Raw genomic sequence first — 21,369 nt, forward strand, 5'->3', positions numbered from 1 at the left:
ACCCCCAGGCTCGGCCCAACAAGGATCTCAAACTCCCAAACTCAGCCAGCTGGTATCTCAGACTTCTGGCCTTGGCCTGTACTTCAGACTCTCAGCCTTGGACTGGCCTGGACCTCAGACTCCCAGACTCAGCCCTGCTTGAATCTCAAACCCTCACCCTCAGCCCTGCCTGCATCTCAGATCACCACACTCAGCCCTGCCTGGATCTCAGACTCCCAGCCTCGGCCCTGCCTGGATCTCAGACTCCCAACACCCAGCCCCACCCGGATCTCAGACCCCCAGCCTCAGCCCCTCCTGGACGTCAGACCCCAGCTGGGTGGTGGCTCCGAACTGCAAACCCACGTCAATGCTGAAGATTAGACAAAACTCCCCTTGAGAACAGGAATGGGTTGTGTGCTTTGAAGCTAAAAGAGCCAGTGAGACTCTATCGCTGTGACCTCTGGGCGGGTTGCCTGTGAGGTGGTTTCCTGCAGGCTCTGTGATAAAACTCTTCTTTGCATCCGTGGAGGGTTTTCGGGGTGGGTGGGAAAGAGGTTTTCCCCAACACACACACACACACACACACACACACACACACACGAGCTCCAAACTTATTTACTGCAGAGACCCCAGACAGACAAGCTAGACTCACCACCAGCCCAAAGAACCAAGATCTCGATAATCTATGCAGTTGAAGCCCAGGCGATAAACCTTCCTTTATTTCCATTACAAAAGAAAAACACGTTATGTCCTCAAGGGCAGGATGGATCCGGTCGAAGGTCCACAGGCATCCGGACTCAACGCCATGCGTGTGGACGCCCACAGAAACGGACTCTGCTGGAGAACGCGGTCCTGTCGTTGCCAAGTGGGTGTTTTCGCGTGTGAGAGCAGGTGCCGCGTGGCTCGTTCGCATCCGTAAAGCAGGCTTCCTTTCCTACCCGGGAGCGGAGTGGCTTGCTCGCGGGGCATGTGTGCTGCGTAACAAAAGGGCTCGCAAAGTGCCCGGGACGGTAAATGTTGTCGGAACAGCACGCGGGCGACGTGCACGGAGGGAGATGACGTCAGGGAGCCCTGGCCAGCGTCCTTCGCGATGGATGGGAAACCATCAGCCGCAGGCACATGTGAGCTGGAAACAACAAGCACTCGACAGACGGAGTCCCGTCCACCAAGCGTGGGGGGAAAGCTGACACACGGAGTGCCCTGGCTGGGCGGTTAGGGTCCTCAGTGAGCCCCCCACCCCCGTCACACACGCTGGCATAGTTGGTGTTCCCTTGGTGGTCGTACTGAGTCCCTCAGATGCTACAATGTCAATGCAGGCCCCAATGTTGGGTTTTGAATTAGCACCCCCTCATAACAGCATGTATGAGTTGTCAGTCATCACAAACGTGAAGCCCCCCAGAGAGACCACCTCGCCCCCTTGTGGGGGCTGGCACGCGACCGGGCTGGCGTCCCCGGAGGCCTCTTCCCCCTCCGTTGGAGGGCACAACGGGCCGGTCGTCACGATGGGCATCTCGGCCTCGGCCTTCTGTAGCTGGACAACGAGGGTCTCTTCAGGGACACACTCCTGCTCTGTGGCCTCCGTCTTGGCCACGTGGGACACGTTCTGTGTATCCTTGATCCACTCCTGCGGGAATAATAAAACAGTGCATCTTGAGCGCGAGGAAATGCCTGGGGGCTGGTGCAAGGGTCCTGTGGCCGAGCATCCCAGGGCCCCGGCCAGCCTCCCTGGGGCGCACACGCGGAGCCCAGGGGAACACAAAACCCTCTCGTTCGTGTTTGGCATCTTTGAGCTCTGCCCACGGTGCTTTTAGACCCGCCCCTCATCATCAGCCTCAGAGGCTGTTTCTAAACCCTGTGCGTCTCTTTTCAAGTGTTAGGACAGGAAACAGGACTTTCATGGTGGCGCTTCTGGAACTTGATTCTGTTTGTGGGTCTCGCGGGGTCTTGTCGTCGGGGGGGCCTGGCTGGCTCAGTCGGCAGAATGTGCCACACGGATCCCTGTGGGTTCAACCCCTGCATCAGGCTCTGCGCTGACGGCTCGGAGCCCGGAACCTGCTTCGGATTCTGTGTCTCCCTCTCTCTCTGCCCCTCCCCCGTGCACGCTCTGACTCTCTCTCGAAAACCAATGAACGGTGACCTTACAACTGCAGCACAGCCCTGCTCACCCCCGAAGCTCAAGTCCAAATAGCGCAGCTTACTCAACCCGCCCTATTCGCCAACACATCTTCTACTCCTCTTCCCTCGCCTGCCAGCCACAGGCCCGCCCGCCCACCCTTCTCTGCCCTGTCACCTCTGCACAATTGATCACGCTTGGCCAAAACACCGTGGGAGCCCGCGGGTCTCAGCAACTCTTTGGGGCTTACGCTTCTTTTCTGGGACGCCCCAGAGTCATGTGCACACGAAACAAACTTTGTCTGCTGCTCATCTGTCTTTTGTGCATTTCACTGGCAGGTTATGGACACAGAAAGTAAGGGGTGGAGGACGAGGTTTCCCCTGCTGTGTTCTTCCTCCCTTGTATCTAAGGGGTTTGGAAATTCAGCTTCCTCCTCGAGGAGGTGGAAGTCCCACAGCCTCCATACAGAAGCTTGTTTGGGAAACAGGGTCTTTGCAGATAGGATGAAGGGAAGGATCTGACAAGAGCCCATCCGGGATCAGGGGGGCCCTAAGCCAATGACAGGTGTCCTTGTAAGAGACACAAGAGGACACACAGACACAGAGGAGAGGCCCTGTGAAGCCGGAGGCAGAGACGGGAGGGACGCGGCCACAAGCCCAGGGGCGCCTCGAGCCCCAGAAGCTGGAAGAGGCAGGAAGGACCCTCCCTGGAGACTCTGGAGGCAGCACAGCCCTGCCTGGATCTCAGTGGCCCTGCCCTGCCTGGGTCGCAGTGGCCCTGCCCCTCCTGGATCTCAGTGGCCCTGCCCTGCCTGGATCTCAGCGGCCCTTCCCTGCCTGGGTCTCAGCAGCCCTGACCCTCCTGGATCTCAGCGGCCCTGCCCCTCCTGGGTCTCAGTGGCCCTGCCCTGCCTGGATCTCAGTGGCCCTGCCCCACCTAGATCTCAGTGGCTCTTCCCTGCCTGGATGTCAGCAGCCCTGCCCTGCCTGGATCTCAGCAGCCCTGCCCCGCCTGGATCTCAGTGGCCCTGCCCTGCCTGGATGTCAGCAGCCCTGCCCCGCCTGGATCTCAGTGGCCCTGCCCTGCCTGGATGTCAGCAGCCCTGCCCTGCCTGGATCTCAGTGGCCCTGCCCTGCCTGGATGTCAGCAGCCCTGCCCTGCCTGGATCTCAGCAGCCCTGCCCCGCCTGGATCTCAGTGGCCCTGCCCTGCCTGGATGTCAGCAGCCCTGCCCCGCCTGGATCTCAGTGGCCCTGCCCTGCCTGGATGTCAGCAGCCCTGCCCTGCCTGGATCTCAGTGGCCCTGCCCTGCCTGGATGTCAGCAGCCCTGCCCTGCCTGGATCTCAGCAGCCCTGCCCCGCCTGGATCTCAGTGGCCCTGCCCTGCCTGGATGTCAGCAGCCCTGCCCTGCCTGGATCTCAGTGGCCCTGCCCCTCCTGGACCTCAGCGGCCCTGTCCCTTCTGGATCTCAGGGGTCCTGCCTCCCCTGAAACTCAGTGGTCCTGCCCTGCCTGGATCTCAGCAGCCCCACCCTGCCTGGGTCTCAGCCTCTGGTCTGCAGAACTGGGAGACAGGAGGTGATTTGTTTGTGTTGTTTGAAGCCTCTTGCTTGGGGGCCGTGCCGGGAAAGTGCTGCACAAGGCAAGCCACTGGTGTTGGGCTCCCCAGGGTGGGGGCTGCTCCCCTCCCCCCAATTCCCAGCAGCTCCCACTCATAGCCCCACCAACCTCTCTCAAGTGAATGAAGTAACGGCTGTAAACCGTTTTAAAAGCGGAAGTCTATGGTTTGTTTTCAGAGGTAACATATTCACAGCACAACTTCCTGGGGAGATCAGAGGGTCGATTGGGCTGGAAAATCCCGAGAGGGCACAGATCTCCGGGGCCGATTGGAGCAGAGGCCGCCCTCTGAGAGCCTGCCTGCACCTCGTGTGCGTGAGCAAGCAGGGCTTGGAACAGGGCAGGAGCTTGGAGACAAACGGGGGGGGGAGGGCAGTTACCTGGAAGTTACCCCGGTGCAGTTCAAAGAGCCCAGGGAAGGTGAGCTTGGGATCGGGCACGCTGGGCATGAGGCACTTGTGAAGTCTGAAACACACAAGGAGACCTGGTCAGGCGGGCGGGCGGGCGGCGTGTGACCCCAGGACCACGGTTTCCCTCAAGGCCACGAACGCACTGACTGGTGGAAACAGTCCTAATAGGGGGCCTGGTGGCAGTTAAGACCCAGGAGACACTGGGGAGCCGCCTGCCCTTCCCCACCTGCCTAAAGTCTGAGGCACGCTTTCCCAGGTTGCAACGGAAATTTTCATTTGTAAAAGAGCCCCCCACCCCCACTTTTCACCAGGAAGAGGACCAGTTTTATCAGCAACAAATTTCCACACACACGACCTTTCTCGCCATGAATTTGCTCTGTTCATGTTCTAGTCTCCTTCCCACAATTTCCGCCCTAGAGCTCCTGGACGCCTTGGCCTCTGCCTACCCGCTAGTGCACAAGCCCCTTGTTAAAGTCGTGTCTGCGCTCCCCAGACAAACTGCTGCTCCGCGTGTTCATTTCCTCCCAGGGAATCCCGCGTGCACGGAAAATCATACCATCAGTACATATGCCTTTTCTCCTGTTAACCTGCCTTTGGTCACTTTAATTCACAGGCCCTCAGACACTGAAATTAAGAGGTTGTAATGTGATATGACCCTAATCTAACATGACTGGTGGCTTTATAAAAAGAGAGACCAATTACAAGGATGGGTGTGCTCACAGACAGAAGGGACACCAGAAGAGGATGGGATTGACATGCTAAGGAGACAGACCATGGGAGAAACCAACTGTGACCACACCTGGATCTCAGCCTCCCAGCCTCGACCCCACCTGGATCTCAGACCCCCAGCCTCCAGCCCTGCTTGGATCGAGCCTCCCAGGCTCAGACCTGTCTGGACCTCAACCTCCAAGCTTCAGCCCTGCCTGGATCTCAGATTCTAGACCTCCAGCCCTGCCTGGACTGCACACTCCCAACCGCAGCCCCCCCTGGATCTCAGACCCATCCAGCCTCAGCCCCTCCTCGATCTCAGACTCCCAGGCTCAGCCCCTCCTGGATCTCAGACTCCCAACCTCGGCCCTGCCTGGATCTCATACTCCTGGCCTCAACCCTGCCTGGAACTCAGACCCCCAGACTCAGACCTGCCTGGATCTCACACCCCGAGCCTCAGCCCTGCCTGGATCTCAGCCTCCCAGCCTCCAGAACTGAGACGGGATAGATGTCTGTGGTGGGAGCCTCTCCTTGTTTGCTCCTTTGTTACAGGAACCCTAAGATACCAGTACAGTTGACTTTTTACTCCTCACTGCAAGTAGGGGCTCCCCTTGAAAATACTGCCAAGTGTTGTGCTCGCTTCGGCAGCACACGTACTGAAAATACTGCCAAGTGTTAATGTGCTCCAGGAAGTGAGACCCTAACTTTCCTCGGGGGTGATTCCAGGTCTGTATTTAAAACACCAAACAGGGGCGCCTGGGTGGCTCCGTCAGTTAAGCGTCCGACTTTGGCTCACGTCACGATCTCACGGTTCATGAGTTCAACCCCTGCATCAGGCTCTGCACTGACAGCTCGGAGCCTGGAGCCTGCTTCGGATTCTGTGTCTCCCTCTCTCTCTGCCCCTCCCCTGCTCATGCTCTGTCTCTCTGTGTCTCAGCAATAAATAAATGTTAAAAAAAATATATTAATTAGTCAATAAAACCCCAAGCACATCACTGGTAGAGAAGTGTTTGGACATCAGCGACTCAAGCTGGGAAAACAGAAGCGATTGGGTGGAAAGGTCATGTGCCACCCACAAGAATTAGACACAGCGTCTCTGCCCCGTAGCACGTTCCGAGGGGACCCTCCAGAGTTGTGCCACCCACCCCCCGGCACAGACCTGGCCTCAGTGCTCCGGGGCCGTTCTACATCTTCCTCTACGCGTGACCCCCAGCTGTTGCTATGGAAACCTCATCCTAAGAAGCAAGGAAGGCACCCGCCCCCACCCCCCCGGGGCACCTGCACCTGTAAACGTCACAGTGCAACGTCTGGGCTCAGCTCTTGATTTCGGCTCCGGTCATGATCTCTTGGTCCTGGGATTGAGCCTCGTATCGGGCTCAGCGAGGAGTTCAGAGCCTGCTTTGCATTCTCTCTCTCTCTCTCTTTCTCTCTCTCTCTCCTCTCTCTGTCTCTCTCCCACCCGTGCTTGCTCTCCCTCAAATTAAATAAACAAACTTAAAAAAAAAAAAAAGGGTCATCCTTACCTCCGTACTTTCCATAAAGACAGAAGGAGAAGGGACACGGTCAGCAAGGCAATCATACCACAAATTAAAATAAATTTGGGGAAAAGCTTTTTCTCCCGGCATGAATCTGAAGCAAAACAGAACGAGCACTGTGAGTGTTCAACACGATTGGTCAGGCTCCAACCCCCACCCTCTACTTTTCTGCCCTTATAAATGGCAGGGTCAGAAAATCTTGATTTCAGTGGGAAATATTCTGGAAAGGGAGACGGTGTCTCTGGACAGCCACCGTAGGAGTCAACACACTGCCCTCAAGTACCTGCATTGCCAAGGGGGGGCGGGGGGCATTGAGGATACTGAGGCTTACTTTTGGCTATCATTTGTCTGTCCATCCATCCATCCATCCATCCATCCATCATATCTACGTATCTATGTATCTATGTATCTATGTATCTATCATCTATCTATCTATATATCTATCCATCCATCCATCCATCCATCCATTATATCTATCTATCTATCTATCTCTCTATCCATCTATCTATCCATTCATCCCTCCATCCATCATATGTATGTATCTATGTATCTATGTATCTATCCATCCATCCATCCATCCATCCATCCATCATATCTACCTATGTATGTATGTATGTATCTATCTATCTATCTATCTATCATCTATCCATCCATTCTATCTATCTATCTATCTATCTATCTATCTATCCATCCATCCATCTATCCATTCGTCCATCCATCCATCCATCCATCCATCATATCTATGTATCTATGTATCTATGTATCTATCATCTGTCTGTCCATCCATCATATCTATCTATCTATCTATCTATCTATCTATCCATCTATCTATCCATCCATCCATCCATCCATCCATCCATCATATCTATGTATCTATGTATCTATGTATCTATCTATCTACCCATCCACCCATCCATCCTTCCAACCATCATATGTATGTATGTATGTATCTATCTATCTATCTATCTACTTATCTATCAACTGTCTTTTATTTACCTATCAATGTCAATTTATCTATCATCTATTTATGTATATAGCTATAATCTATGCCTAGATCAATGTAACATTCATAAGTAGTACGTGTTATTATTGTTGCTGTTAATACAAATAAAAATGAAATTACCCAATGAGGTAGGGAGCCTAGAGAGAGAAACAAGAAGGGCCCTCACTTTCAAACTGAACTCTGAAGTAGGCAGTGAGGTCATTCGTGTTTTCAGGTGCCCCCATTCCACTCTCCCCAAAAGACAGGCTGCTGGCCCGTGCACTGCTGTGTAGCAAGCCTCACCTCTCAGCTCGCCCCTCTGCTGGTGTGTCACCTTGGACCAGTCACTTGGGTAAGTGTCAGAGCCGTAGCTGGACTCCAGTGTTTTGACTCTGGCCCGGAAGAAATAACATTTCTCAGAATCCAAGCCTTGCATCGTAACATTGCAGGTTTCGCCCTCCTTTGACTGGAGAAAGAAAGCAAAGACAGTGATCACTGCCTTAGCCCAACTCTTTACCCTCGTGTGAGAGACTCACATAAGACGCCTGCTTTTCAGCATTCATATTGTTGTTGCAATTCCTCTGCCTGCCTAGCTAAAGCAACGGCAGAGACAAATGCAGCAACCATCTCTCCCCACTCCTCTCCAAGAAGAAACAACCCTTTGGAACACATACTCCCACAGATGCTTTTAAAGATTACTCAGTGAAAACTTATTCTTTGTAAAAACAAAACTAATTTTTTGTAAGAATCCAAAAGTGACTCATACTTACTTTGGAGACTTTAGAAAACATACACACACACAAACACTCAACCAAAAAACCGTAAAAACCTTTCATTCTATCTCCATGATATAATCACTTAACAGTCATTACACATCGCTTGTACCACTAAATGTCACTTTTTATCACTAAATATCACTTCTTGTCACTAAAAAGCCTTTGGTGGCTCTTACATATTTGATCATATAGATGTGCCATAATTTATTTGACTATCTTTCTATTGTGTGTCATATAGGTGGCCTCCAATGCTTTGTATTTATTTCAGACATTTCAATAGACGTCTTTGTGAATAAAACCTCATCCCCATTTTCAATTCTTTCCTTATAATCAGTCTCTAAAAAGGGGCTCAATAGATGAGAATTGGGCAACTTATATACCCTTCAAGTCTGTTAACACTCAATATCGTTGATCAGGACACATTGTGTGTTACTAGCATGTTCTTCAGATAAACTCCAATACCCACCTATTACTGAGACATGTGTTTCTTTGATGAGTTTCATCAAATTTCATTTCAGTGGTTCCGTTCTACCAGACCAGCAGTAGGTCAGTTTTTCTCTTTTTTGATAGGCTCCCTGCAGCTTCTAGTCCATACAACTGCCTTACGATGATCCTCTCAATACAGTGTATTCTCACTTTTATCCTTACTGTTGCATTTCTCTTCCCAAGTTGCCCTAGCTACGTGCTCCTTCTGTGCCCTCATTGCATGGGATTTAGTAGACACTCAGTAAGTATATCTTAAATGAATGTTGAAGGCAGCCCTTCCCATCCCCCCTAGGGATGGCAGACATCGAGTGTCCTGGGCTGAGATGTTCAGTAATACTCACCCTGCCTTCTCTCCCCCTACTCCCTGGATGGGGCCATGGGATATGGTGCTTCTGGTCGACCTCACTATCCAAGTCTGCAGAGATCAGTGAACACAGGTGTACTTGAAGAAGTATGGAATCATTGACTCCTGAGAGTGGCAGGTAACTCAGAGTCCACGTTGCTTAACCACATGTGCTGTCCTGTAGGAGAGCCCCTCCAATCCAACTTCAGACTTGGGGGCCTTCACTGATGGGCACCTCCCTGCACCTGGTTGCAGGTGATTCCATTTGCTGTCTGCAGATTTCTCCCATTGGCTCCCATTCCCCTTTTGCGAAGAACTTAATCCCTTGCCTACACGGTAGCCATCTGATTATTGGAAGATAGCTGTGAGCCACTGGGTCATTCATAGTCACGTAATTTTAATTTATTCCATAGACTGTGCTCATATACTCAGAACCAGAAAGGGTTCCCATATGTTTACAAGGCATACAAACAGGGGTGGGTGGCAACCAGGGTGTTACTGGCAGGGTGTGATGGTGATGAATTTTATTTGTGAATCTGGCCACATTTGGCATCCACGTTTTTAGTCATATGTCAGCCTAGGTGTTACTGTGTTTTTAGTCAGCCGACTTTAGATCACTCCATAAGGTGGGTGAGCCTCACTCAATCAGTTGAAAGCCTTGAGAGGACAGACTGGAGTTTCCCAGAGAAGAGGAAATTCGGTCTCAAGACCATAATGGAAACCTGTCTGGGTTTCCAGCCTGCTGGCCTGAGACTCGCCTGACCCTATAATCCCAGAAGCACTTCCTTAAAATAAATGTCAACACACGTCTCTGAGTCTCTCCATGTCTCTCTCAGTTACCACTTGGGGATTCTCGCTCACACTCGCCCTGAGAAGATGCCACCCCCACTCACCTGCCACTCCGTGTCGAATATGCTCTTGTATTGGATTTCGTAGAGAAGACGCTTATAGGGCAGGTCAGAACAGGTGACCGTCACAGCGTCTTCATGCCAGCGGAAACTCAAATCTTCTGGGGAGCTGGGTTTCACTGAGAAGGAGAGACAACAGAATGACCACCACCTCTAGGAAGACAAAGATTCCACATTGCTAACATTATAGGGGTAAGTTTGCTTAGATTCACGTTTTTCTGCCCGCATGAATCCTTCCGTAAATACCTTATGGGATTGAGGGGTTATCTATCGCAGAGGTTTTAACCAGAGCGTCAAGGACCTGTGTGTGGGTCACAGAAGGAACTCTTCGAAATTGTGTGAAAAGTTCTTAATTATCTGTTATGGGAATCAGAGTGTGCCCCTAAAAAAAGGATGTGTTAAAGTCCTAACGCCCTCCAATATCTCACAATACGACTGTGTTTCAAAATGGAATCATTAGAGGTGTAATTATTAAAGATAAGACGGGGGTTAGTGGAGTAGGGTGGGTTCTGATCCTATATCATTGGTGTCCTCATACGAGGACACAGACACACAGAGGGAGAAGGGCGTGTGAACACACATAGATGATATACCTCTGGGCCTGTGACCATAGAAGGATAGATGGGGCTGATGTCTCTACAAACGAAGGGACACCAATGGTCACCAGAAAGCCACCAGAAGCCAAGAGACAAGCATGGAACAGATTCTCCCCCACAGCCTCCAGAAGGAGCTAGCCTTGATTTCACACGCCGGGGTCTTTGGAAGTGTGGGAGGGTACATTGCTCTGGTTTTGAGCCACTTGTTTTGTGGTCCTTGGTTACCGTCAGTCCAGCAAACCGAAATGAAGACTGAACATGGGAAACGTCACATGAGACTCCTTCCCAGTCAGCTTGTCCTGTACCAAAGGGACACTGGGGTGGGTCAAACGGCCTCCCCCCACAAGAACGTCCAAGTCCTAATCTCTGGCACCTGAGAATGTGGCTTTATTAGTAAATAAGGTCTTTGACGATTTCACCAAGGTAGGATGAAGTCATCGTGGATGAGGGTGGCCCTGAATCCAATGGCCGGTGTAGTTGTATTAAGCTGCCCAGTTTCTGGTAATTTGTTATGGCCGCCCTTGGAAGCTGCTACAGAGCCCATGACTGATTTTATGCGTAAGGAGTCCATAGCCCTCGTCACGGGCTGAGATAGACGGTGACATTCCATCCATCAAAAAACAGAAAAAAAAGAAAAAAAAAACCACCGCTACCTTACAGAAATCTAGAGTAAAGAATAAACATTTTGGAAAGAGGGTTTCATCCTATTTGTACTGTTTTGTAACCCGAGATCGACGGCCAACCCTGGAGGCAGCTGATTAAAACCCATGGGGTGCTATCGAGGGAGAGAGGGCGTTTCTCTCTGTCTCTGCTGGGGGCCAGGGGGCATGCCACATCTTGGGGTTGGTGTCCCACCTCACAGCCTCCACGGGGTCCCCCGGGGTCCCCTGCTCAGTGTGGCCGCATCCCTGCCCGGTGTGTGTGATAAGAGAGACTTTGTAGATGGCCAGTCTCTTCTCCATTGGAGGAGGAAAGCAGCACGTGGCACTGACTTCTTTTTGGGTACTTACGGTACGCGCTTATCCACTCGCACTTTCGGAAAAGGATATCCGTTCCATTCCCAAGGGAAAAGCACAGAATTTCGTCCTTTCTTGCCTCCAGGAGGCAGCCGGCAGTGTGGCTTTCGTGAACGATGTAGTTGCAGCATGGGCGACTGGCCTCATCGCTACTCAACCTGCAATTACAAAACAGAACGCGTCAGCCGGAGACAGCCTGTGAAAATAGCACCTTGGCACGTCGACGGCAAGTGGTGTTTATTCTTTACAAGGACGAGGACTCTTTCCTACAAGCACAGCAAGAACGATCGGAACAGAAAAGCGTCCCTTCTCTCGAAAGGTGAGGCCCCTTGAATGTCTCCTGGACTGGGCTGCATGCGGGCTTTGCAAAAACATGTCCGTGGACTAATCCCTGGAATCTGTGAATGGCATCGGATTGGGAAATACAGTCAGTGTCGACGTGATGAAAAGGTCTGGACGTAAGATCATCAGGCATGAGAGTGTCTCCTAGAGTCAATGGAGGAATCCGTGTAAGAAACACAAGGGAACGGACACAGACAGGGAGCAGAAGCCACATGAAGACATAGGCAGACATGGGAGGGACATTAACCAAGAGACACCTGAGGACTCAGAAGCTGGAAGAGGCAGGAAGGACGCTCCCCCGGAGCCTCTGGAAGGACTATGACCATGACCCTCTTGGATCTCAGTGGTCCTGCCCCCCCCCACCCCATTCTCAGCGGCCCTGTCACTCCTGGACCTCAGCAGCCCTGCCCACACTGGATCTCGGACTTCTGGTCTCCAGATCTGGGAAAGCATGAATTTCTGCTGTTCTAAGCTGCACAATTTCCAATACTTTGTCACAACTGCCCCCAGAAAACTAATAAAAGTACAGTTTAACTTGCATGGTAACCATGCCCCTGACTTGAGGAGGCACTTGGGGAGGGACGTAGCAAGACTGAAGATGTGTCTCAGGTATCCTGCAATGTTAGGCCCAGGCAGTGGCCAGATCAACGACGCCCTTGATAACAAACTGATACTCAAGTGACTTAGCTGTGTGAGTGCCTAGGAATCCCAGCGCCTTTTTCTTCTTGAGTCTCATTTATCACCCCAATTCACCTTAAAACACAGCTCCTGCCTACACTTTCCCATTGATCTCTTATTGTTCCAAACTGCGAAGAATCAATCACACACCAAACACCTCCCCTTCACAGAACTGAGACTCAACTAATTGGAGAATCCTTTGCTTCCTCATCTATCCTCCTGTGTTGGAGCGAGTGACACACATAAGCCCGTGATAGGGACACACATTTTCAGAAGGTGGCTGTCGCTAATCTCGTGTGAAAAATCCCACAAGGTTCACCTTTGCCATGGCTGCAACTCAAGGAAAGTTGTGTCTGTGTCGGTCAGAATCTAGGTGGTTTTGAGCGTGACTCAGTCATCACTCGGTTCCACGTCTCGGGGATCTTTGGTTGCAGTCACGGTGAGGGCTCGAGGCTAGACCGGCCACAGACATTCACACGTGCACGTTCTGACTCTTCCCACATTCGCTATGTCTGCCTCCCAACTGTTGGCGTCTCAGAGGGAGACATATTTGAGCTCAGAGCACGGTTTCCCTGTCCCGAGAGCACTTACTTGTAGACGAAAGTCAGATTTGTCCCCGAGTATCGTCTCGGGCTCCATGTGACCCGCACAGTCTCAAAGTTAAAGTTGATAATCCGAACCTGCAGGACTGGTTCTGGGTGAAAAGAGACAAATAGGGTGTCTTTTGAGGCAATGCTGAAAACGGTTGGAGGTTTGTAAAAGGACATCAGCACATTTGTCATAAGGATAGTTGAGTGCTTTAAAGGGACAGATAGAATCACGATTGTCTGAAACAAGCCAAGCATTAATTATATCAGTAAGAGTGGCAGGATAGATAAAGGTTGCTCAGGATAGAAGCAAACGTCAGCAGCAAGGCTACAGCTACCCAGGGACGCCTGGGTGGCTCAGTCGGTTGAGCCTCCAACTTTGGTTCAGGTCATGATCTCACAGTTCATGGGTTCGAGCCCTTCATCAGGCTCTGTGCTGACAGCTCAGAGCCTGGAGCCTGCTTCAGATTCTGTGTCTCCCTCTCTCTCTCTTCCTCTCCGTCTCCCTCTCCCTCTCTCTCTCCCCTCTCTCTCTCTCTCTCTCTCAAAAATAAACATTAAAAAAAATATTATAGCTACCTTTCTTGTGATGTTCACAAGAGATAATGGCCATTATTAAAGTGAACAGCACCTATGGAGTGTCAACCATGTGTCTGATGACATCATCTTTTGTAGTCACACGAAGGGCATTAGACACCAGCGAACTCACTGTCTCTCTTGGAACAGCACACATGACAAGTTGAGAAAAAGTTTACAGACAAGTGAGTCCTTTGGTCTTGGCTTTTAAAGTTACTTAAGCTTATGCAGTTTTGATGCTCACAGATGTCTGGGTTAGTCATTGTGAAAGTGGTTAGTGGGTGTATTCTAGCATCGGGAAAATATGCACTGATCCTGCGTGTTACAACGGGGAACTTTCCAAATGTCAGAGAAGGGAGTAACAATTTGGGGAATAAGGAAGACTAGCATGACCTCAGTGGTGTTGGGTTGGGTTAAAGTGGATAGAGAATAGATAGATAGATAGATAGATAGATAGATAGACAGACATGATGGATGGATGGTTAGATAGATAGATAGATAGATAGATAGATAGATAAATGGATAGGGGATGGATATGTAGGTAGATAGATAACTGATGGTTGGATGGATGGATGGAAAGATGATTGATGGGTGGATAGATACATAGATAGATATAAAGATGGATGGATAGATGGATGGATGGATGGATCAAAGGACACATTTCTAGCACCCAGCAGGTTGTGACTGAGAGGAAGGTGAACAGAAACATGTCCACAAATGCTGAGAAAGAGAGTCTGGAAGTCCCCAGGTCAGGGACTCCCACTCCACATTCAGTTCTGGGTTCAGCCCCCATCCCCACCCCTCAAGCAGGAGGCAAATACATGTCCTGGTGGTATCGCTGTGTGCTCAGCTCTGACATCTCTGGGCTGGATAGTTTGGCCTGATGAACGCTCATGGGGTCACATCCCACCTCGTGGTCCAGAATTAACCATTTTCTCTCACTGTGGCCCCACAGCAATCCAAATCCAATCTTGTGTTTCACTAATGTGTCCCTCAGGAGCTCCTACCAATATTCTCACACAATGGCCCAATGACTGTCTACACTGTGGAAACGAACAAAGACCACCCGAATGAGAACAAGCAGAAGAGGTTTGTTGAAAGCTTGCTGTACCATGTGATTGACTGGAGGAGCTTATGTGGCTTTCTCTGATTGGTTCTGAGTTGGAAGCGTGGATGCAATTTAGGGAAGTCGTCAGATATTGACTCGAGGGGCTGGTTTCCTGGACAGGTTGTCCAGGTTGCATATCAGAGCTCTGTTTTCGTAGATCATTTGGCCATTGGCCATCTGCGTAGTCTGTCTTTCAATGTCCTGCATGTTGGCAATCTGGCTTCCATTAATCAACACAGCTATTCTACTTATTCTAGTTTTCTTTTTCCAATCTGGTTGATGACATCACATCACCCACTGTGCCCAGCCCTGTGCTCAACACGTGGAAAAAGCTTCCGGCAAGACATGCTGAACTGATAAGCAAAGGCGTGTAAACACGTTGGACTCTCTGTGAAAACTCCCGTCATGGGACTCTGGGTCTATCACAGCCTCTGAAAATCAAAGGCAGAATGAGGGGTATGAATTTTCCTTGAGTTTTTAAGGAAGCCTTTCTAATGCTCAGAGTGTGCAGAATACTTCTGTTCTGTGCTGGCCATTGTTCCTGATGTAACTGATCACACTATAGGTGATCTTGACCTTCATGCATCGGTCCCAGAAATAGAGAGAGAGAGGGGTCGAGAAGGACGTTCTAGCTTCTGGAAACCCCTGATCTTCCAAAGGGGAACGAATGTCCATTTCTTATGGTGAACACCTTCAGGTTCTGAAAGGGAGGGAACTTGACCGCTCAGTCCTCAGCAAACATTACGTTAGATTTTTTGACCTCCGTCCATGGGAAATGTCTGATTGATAAAGCCAGACAGCTCCATCCACCAGCAGGAAAGCAGAAGTGATCTTGTGGTTTCATCTGATGAGTTGGCTGCAGGGACAGGAGGCAGCTTCCTCGATTCGAGGAGGAGAAACAGGGACTTCAGTTAGGCATCTGACTTTGGCTCAGGTCATGATCTCACAGTTCACAGGTTTGAGCCCCACGTCGGACTCTGTGCTGACAGCCCGGAGCCTGCAACCTGCTTCCCCCTCTCTCTCTGAGCCTCTCCTCCCCATCTCTCTCAAAAATAAACATTAAAAAAATTTAAAAAGTAAAAAAATCATAATAATAAAGGAGAAAGAAAAGGTAGTCCCTGTGTCCCTGTTGCTTCCTTCCAAGGATGGACTGAGGCATTCCTGTCAAGCGTACGTGAGGGACATGTCTGGGGTCCTCAACACGGGGGTGTGGGCAAGACATCTCTGAGGAGACGGAATCCATGGGAGACTCCCCGCTGACCGTACAAAATGTTCTCGTGCAGCACAGTGCTGCTGTTGAGGCAGTGGGACCTGAGATTAGCAAGCCATTTGTAAGGGCTCGGGTGCGGTTTGCAAAGTACAAAGGAAACCTTTGCTTGTGCATGTGGTCCTCACCCCTGCCCTGTGCCTTGTAAGGGCAAATCTAAATTTAAAAATAAAAGACCTCATTGTTCCTGTTAAAAATAAACGGGGCGTCTGGCTGGTTCAGGCAGTGGAGCGTGAGATTCTCGATCTTGGGGTTGTGATTCACGTTGGCTCTTGAGAGTACTTTAAAGGCATCTTCCAATTATTAAAACATAATTTAAAATAAAATAAAATAAACTGTCTTTTCTCCATAAAATAAAATAAAATAAAATAAAATAAAATAAAAAACTATCTTTTCTCCATTGGATGAAGCCAGTTAGCTCAACACAGATGGTCACATCCATGAATTTAGGGAGAACTTTGTATGACAAACAGTACCGATGAGGCTCCTACTGGAGAACTAGTGATCGCTTGTCCCCGGAATACGTGTGTAATGGGTTCTGCCCACCAGCTCTATAAAAGGGTTTCCATCTTCGCAAATCTCTTTAACGGATTGCATGGGAGTCAGACGGCGTTGAGGCTGAATGTTTATTTTAGCATATGATGGTTCTTCTCCTTTGTGGAGGAGGCTTCTGGACGGGCAGCCATTTTGCCTCTGGTTAAATTTTCCAGACAGGGTGAGGAGAACCCACACGTCTGTAGGAATTACCCACCCTCCTGGGCCACGGTCAGTCTGTTATTTCCACGGAACAATGCCACCTGAGTCTTGTGGTCTGAGGGGTGCCATCTTTGAACATCAGTGGCTCAGCAACAAGGAACTTTTTGGAGAAGGTGCTTTACCCCACAGCTGTTGGTCACAAAACATGCGAATTTTACTAGATGTGATAATTTATTGGGTTCTGTCAAGAGGCAAAGATATAAAACTGTAGAACCTGTAAGACAGACAGCCCTAGTGACACAAGCTGTCTGTCCAGAGGGTGGGGGTGAGGAAGAGAGAGACAAAGGTCTTTGGGGCACTGATTTCCAGACTTCATCAATAGTTCCTGAGAATCCACACTTCCGTGGAGACCCCTCATGCACAAGGTGGTGGGGCCAGGAGATGGGGCGGGGGCGCAAGGCCATGTTTCATGGGGACTGAGTTTTAGTTTGGGAAGCTGAGAACATTCTAGAAATGGATGGTAGGGATGATTGCACAAAAATGCAAATGTACTTAATACAGTGCTTAACATGGAAATTTTTACATATAGTCTACCATAATTGTTTAATTTTTTTAATGTTTATTCCTCAGAGAGTGAGAGCGAGCGAGAGAGAGAGAGAGAGAGAGAGACCGTGAGTGGGGGAGGGGCAGGGTCAGAGGGAGACACAGAATCGGAAGCAGGCTCCAGGCTCCAAGCTGTCAGCACAGAGCCCGACACGGGGCTCGAACTCACGCACCATGAGATCATGACCTGAGCTGAAGTCGGACGCTCAACCCATGAGCCCCCCGGGAGCCTCGGTTTACCATAACTGTTTAAAACAGAATAAGCAACTTAATTTTGTAAAAATTGTATCTGACCACATAATTCTATGATACCTCATGACCTGGTCTTGGGAGCAACCTAAGAAAGGGTTGAAAAGGGGGCGCCTGGGTGGCTCAGTAGGTGAAGCGTCCAACTCTTGATTTGCAGGGCAGGTCATCGGTTGACCTGATGGTTCATGACACGGAGCCCCCCTCCCCAGGTCAGGCTCTGTGCTGACGGCCTGGGGCCTGCTGGGGATTCTCTCTCTTCCTCTCTGTCTCCTCCTTCCCATACTCTCTCTCTCTCTCTCTCTCAAAATAAATAAACATTTTTAAAAGCCTATTCTATCAAAAAGAAAAAAAAAGACAGAAATGGTTGCAATGAATTCTTCTGATTCTGATCATGTTTTCTATACAGACAGAAAGGTGATTAATGGATCACGAGAATTTGCTGCAAAGAGGGACTCTGCCCCCAAAGAGCCCTGGGTATTTCTGGGGTGAGTACACAAGGTCCCATCAGAGCAGTGGGTCATGGGGCCAGTGGGCGGTGGGGGGGGGGGGACCACGGCGTCACAAGGTAGGCAATGTCACTTAGAATGCTTGCTCACTTCCCATTCCTGGGGGCCCTCGGGTTTCCAGTAACGAGACCACTGCGAACCCAACACCCACGCGTTGGTCGAGTAGGAAAGTGTCTGAATCTACTCCTGAAACGAATACGACACTATTCGTTGACTACCTTGAGTTTAAGTGACAAAAAGAACCAAGGTTTTTTTTTTAAGCTGGGGGGTGCCCGGGGGGGGGGGGGGTTCAGTGGACTAAGTGTCTGACTTTGGCTCAGATCATGACTTCAGGGTTCATGGGTTTGAGCCCCACGTCCAGCTCCCTGCTGTCAGTGGGCATCCGCCTCTCTGTCCCTCTCTCTCTCTCTGCCCCGTGGCTTTCTGAGTCCCCATAGATTCATGATGGGACACCCTGGGTTCCCGGTACTTAGTTCCGAAGGCTTTTCCAGCTGCAGTGACTCGGGGGGAAGGCAGGTCCCTTGTAAGAAGGGCGAGCAAACCACAGATGCCTTTCAGAAAGAAAACCAGCGTCAGTGTTTTCTGAGAAGTTACTAGAAAGGCTTTCAGTGCGTTCAGCTTGACCCTGAGCCATCAGTGGGTCTGTCTGTCCACCTCTGTCCAGTAAAGATGCTTAGAGGCACCTGCTGATGGATGTGCTTCAAGCGGGTCAGAATCCACAACTGGTCTAAACCCAGGGTGTCTGGGGGGCTCTGTCGGTTAAGCATCCGACTCTTGATTTGGGCTCGGGTCCTGATCTCACGGTTGGTGGGTTCGAGCCCCGCATCGGGGTCTGTGCTGATGGCTCAGAGCCTGGAACCCGCTTGGGATTCTGCGTCTCCCTCTCTCTCTGCCCCTCCCCCACTTGCACTCCGTCTCTGACTGCACACAGTCTGGGAATCACCAGCGCCAGCCCGGGGACCCCCCCATCCAGGCTCCCTCGGACCCCTTCCTGGGCCGGCTGGAAACCCCGTGTGTCATCAGCAGACCATAGCAAACAGGTGCCCACGGACCCTTGCAAACCAGGCGCGTAAGCAGGCAGTGTGACAGTTCAGAACCGAAAAGTCCCTGATGTGCCCTCGGGGGGCTCCCATCTCCACCACCCGCCAGGCTAGAAAATCAAGTCCAACCTGTTTGGGAAGGAAGGACCCCTGCCCCCAGGCTCTCCGCCCTCTCTCCCTGGCCCCTTCTATCAAAGCTTGTAACATATGAGCATGGACAGGGAAAGAAGGTTCTGGAAACTAGCAGGCACGGGTTCAGACAACACACACCTGTGACGGCCTGACACGGTGGGGACACCCTCATGTCCGTCCGAGGATCTCTGGTGACTTGCTCTCGTCACCAGCAGATACACGTTAATTGAAAGCAAACCCTTGGATCTCTTGCCAGGAAGGCAGCAAGAACCGTGAAACCCCACCAGAATCTCGGTGGGGCACCCAGGGGCTCATTTATTTATTTATTTTTCCATTCACGCCTGATCCATTCAAACACCGTCAATAGTGAGCCCTCTGTGGGGTGCCCGGTGGGCTCAGCTGGTTATGCATCAGCTCTGGATTTCAGCTCAGGTCATGATCTCGGGGTTTGTGAGTTTGAGCCCTGACTCGGGCTCTGTGCTGACAGTGCGGAGCCTGCTTGGGATTCTCTCTCTCTGACTGTGCCCCTCCCCTGCTCATTTTCTCTCTCTCTCTCTCTCTCTCTCTATCCCTCTTTCTGCCCCTCCCCTGCTCTCTTGCTCTCTCTCTCTCAAAATAAATAAATAAACATGAAAAAACAACAGTGTCCCTTCACATCAGAGAAACTCAGGTTTTCAAAGACTCAGAGAACTGTCCATGCTCCTTGTTACTTTTACAAACAAAAAACAAAAAGACACCGTAGTTGCAAAAGAGAAAAAAAAAGATAAGAAAGAAAGAGAAAGAGAGAGAAGGAAGGAAGGAAGAGAAAGAAAGAAAGAAAGAAGAAGAAAAGAAAGAAGGAAGGAGGCAGGGAAGGGTACGTTCAACTCAAGGACACTCTGTGTGCACATGTCACCGCATCTGCACGGTGGCTCACCCTGTCCCGGGTCCCCCGAAGCCGTCGCACGTCCCAGCAGAAACAGGGCGGCCGCTGCACAGGGCAGGAAGACTGTCCTCATGCTGGGACAGAGAGGAGGCAGTGAGCAGGATCTGTGCCCTGATGCCTAAGGCACAGAGGTCACCCTGTTTTTAAAGAGTGGAACAGAAACAAGGAAATGACAACGGGAAGCAGGGTGGATCTTAAAAAGATGACTCTTGAGAAAAAAAAAAAAAACAAAACCAACATCACGACCAAAAAGAGACATCAGTCTTACATCCACGCTGACGAGCTGGGCTCCAAGCCTTCCCGGCTGGTCAGGACCATCCTGAGCGGATTGGGCTCCTGCAGCCACTTTGTGCTCAGGGGTGCTGGACAGCAGGCTTCAAGGTCACCCAGAGGCACAGACATTTGGTGCCCCCTCCCCGTCTGTCTCCAGCCACGTGGGCAAGAGCCTGGCATCCCAACGGGCACACTCTGGGGACTTTCAGAATTCGAATGACGAATCTTTTTTTTTTTTTCTTGGTCTCAGGGTTATGAGTTCAAGCCCCCCACTGGGGATCGAGATGACCTTCAAAAATGTTTTTCTTCAATTCTACTACTAATAACAGTGATTTCTGTATTTGCAAAAACAGCCCCAGTTACCAAGCATTTTCACAGACACTCACAGAATTCGTGACCAGAACGACATAGGCAAAAACAAAACTAAACAAAATAAAGCAGGAATAAGTTTATTCTAGAGTTAAAAACTGTGTGTTTAGGGGCGCCCGGGTGGCTCAGTCGGTTGAGCATCTGACTCTCAGTTTCAGCTCAGGTCATGATTTCACAGTTTGTGGGTTTGAGCCTTGCATCAGGCTCTGTACTGACAGCCTGGAAACTGCTTGGGATTCTCTCTCTCTCTCTCTCTCTCTCTGCCCCTCCCCTTCTCTCTCTCTCTCTCTCTCTCTCTCTCTCAAAAATAAATAAACTTTTGAAAAAAACCTGTGTTTCTGAGAAGCTAACAGTGAGCTGTCTTCCAATCACGTGTTAAGCGCAGGGTGACTCAAGTCCTCCTGGCCCGAGACCAGGGATCTGTCTACCCAGAACATTCTGCACATCCTAAGTCCAACACTGGTCACCCTGGGCTAACATCAAGATGTTGGCAGGCTGGCATTCCCACTGGAATTTCTAGGGGAGAGGCTGATTTCTTGCCCTCCCACCT

At 50.5% G+C, this 21,369-nt stretch overlaps 1 protein-coding gene across 1 annotated transcript; it reads right to left on the reverse strand.

Annotated features, from left to right (window-relative positions):
- Positions 1-665: 665 nt before the first annotated feature.
- CRLF2 (cytokine receptor like factor 2) lies at positions 666-20,282 on the reverse strand. The gene is made up of 8 exons (XM_043570337.1): positions 20,169-20,282; positions 13,080-13,182; positions 11,463-11,626; positions 9,842-9,975; positions 7,647-7,809; positions 6,350-6,455; positions 4,089-4,173; positions 666-1,603 (listed from the first exon to the last, which is right to left on the reverse strand). Exons 1-8 carry the CDS (start codon positions 20,248-20,250, stop codon positions 1,328-1,330), a joined length of 1,113 nt encoding a protein of 370 aa, XP_043426272.1. The 5' UTR covers positions 20,251-20,282; the 3' UTR covers positions 666-1,327.
- Positions 20,283-21,369: the final 1,087 nt, after the last annotated feature.

Source organism: Prionailurus bengalensis, chromosome X (assembly GCF_016509475.1).
Source record: "Prionailurus bengalensis isolate Pbe53 chromosome X, Fcat_Pben_1.1_paternal_pri, whole genome shotgun sequence".
Classification (NCBI taxonomy): domain Eukaryota; kingdom Metazoa; phylum Chordata; class Mammalia; order Carnivora; family Felidae; genus Prionailurus; species Prionailurus bengalensis.

Bases quoted from the DNA above. Each gene is read 5' to 3' on its own strand.
- CRLF2 (XM_043570337.1), bottom strand. From the start codon at position 20,250: ATGAGGACAGTCTTCCTGCCCTGTGCAGCGGCCGCCCTGTTTCTGCTG. The intron at 11,627-13,079 runs GTAAGTGCTCTC...TTGTAATTGCAG, and splicing joins AATCTGACTTTCGTCTACAA to GTTGAGTAGCGATGAGGCCA. The intron at 4,174-6,349 runs GTAAGGATGACC...TGTGTGTTTCAG, and splicing joins TCTTTATGGAAAGTACGGAG to ACTTCACAAGTGCCTCATGC.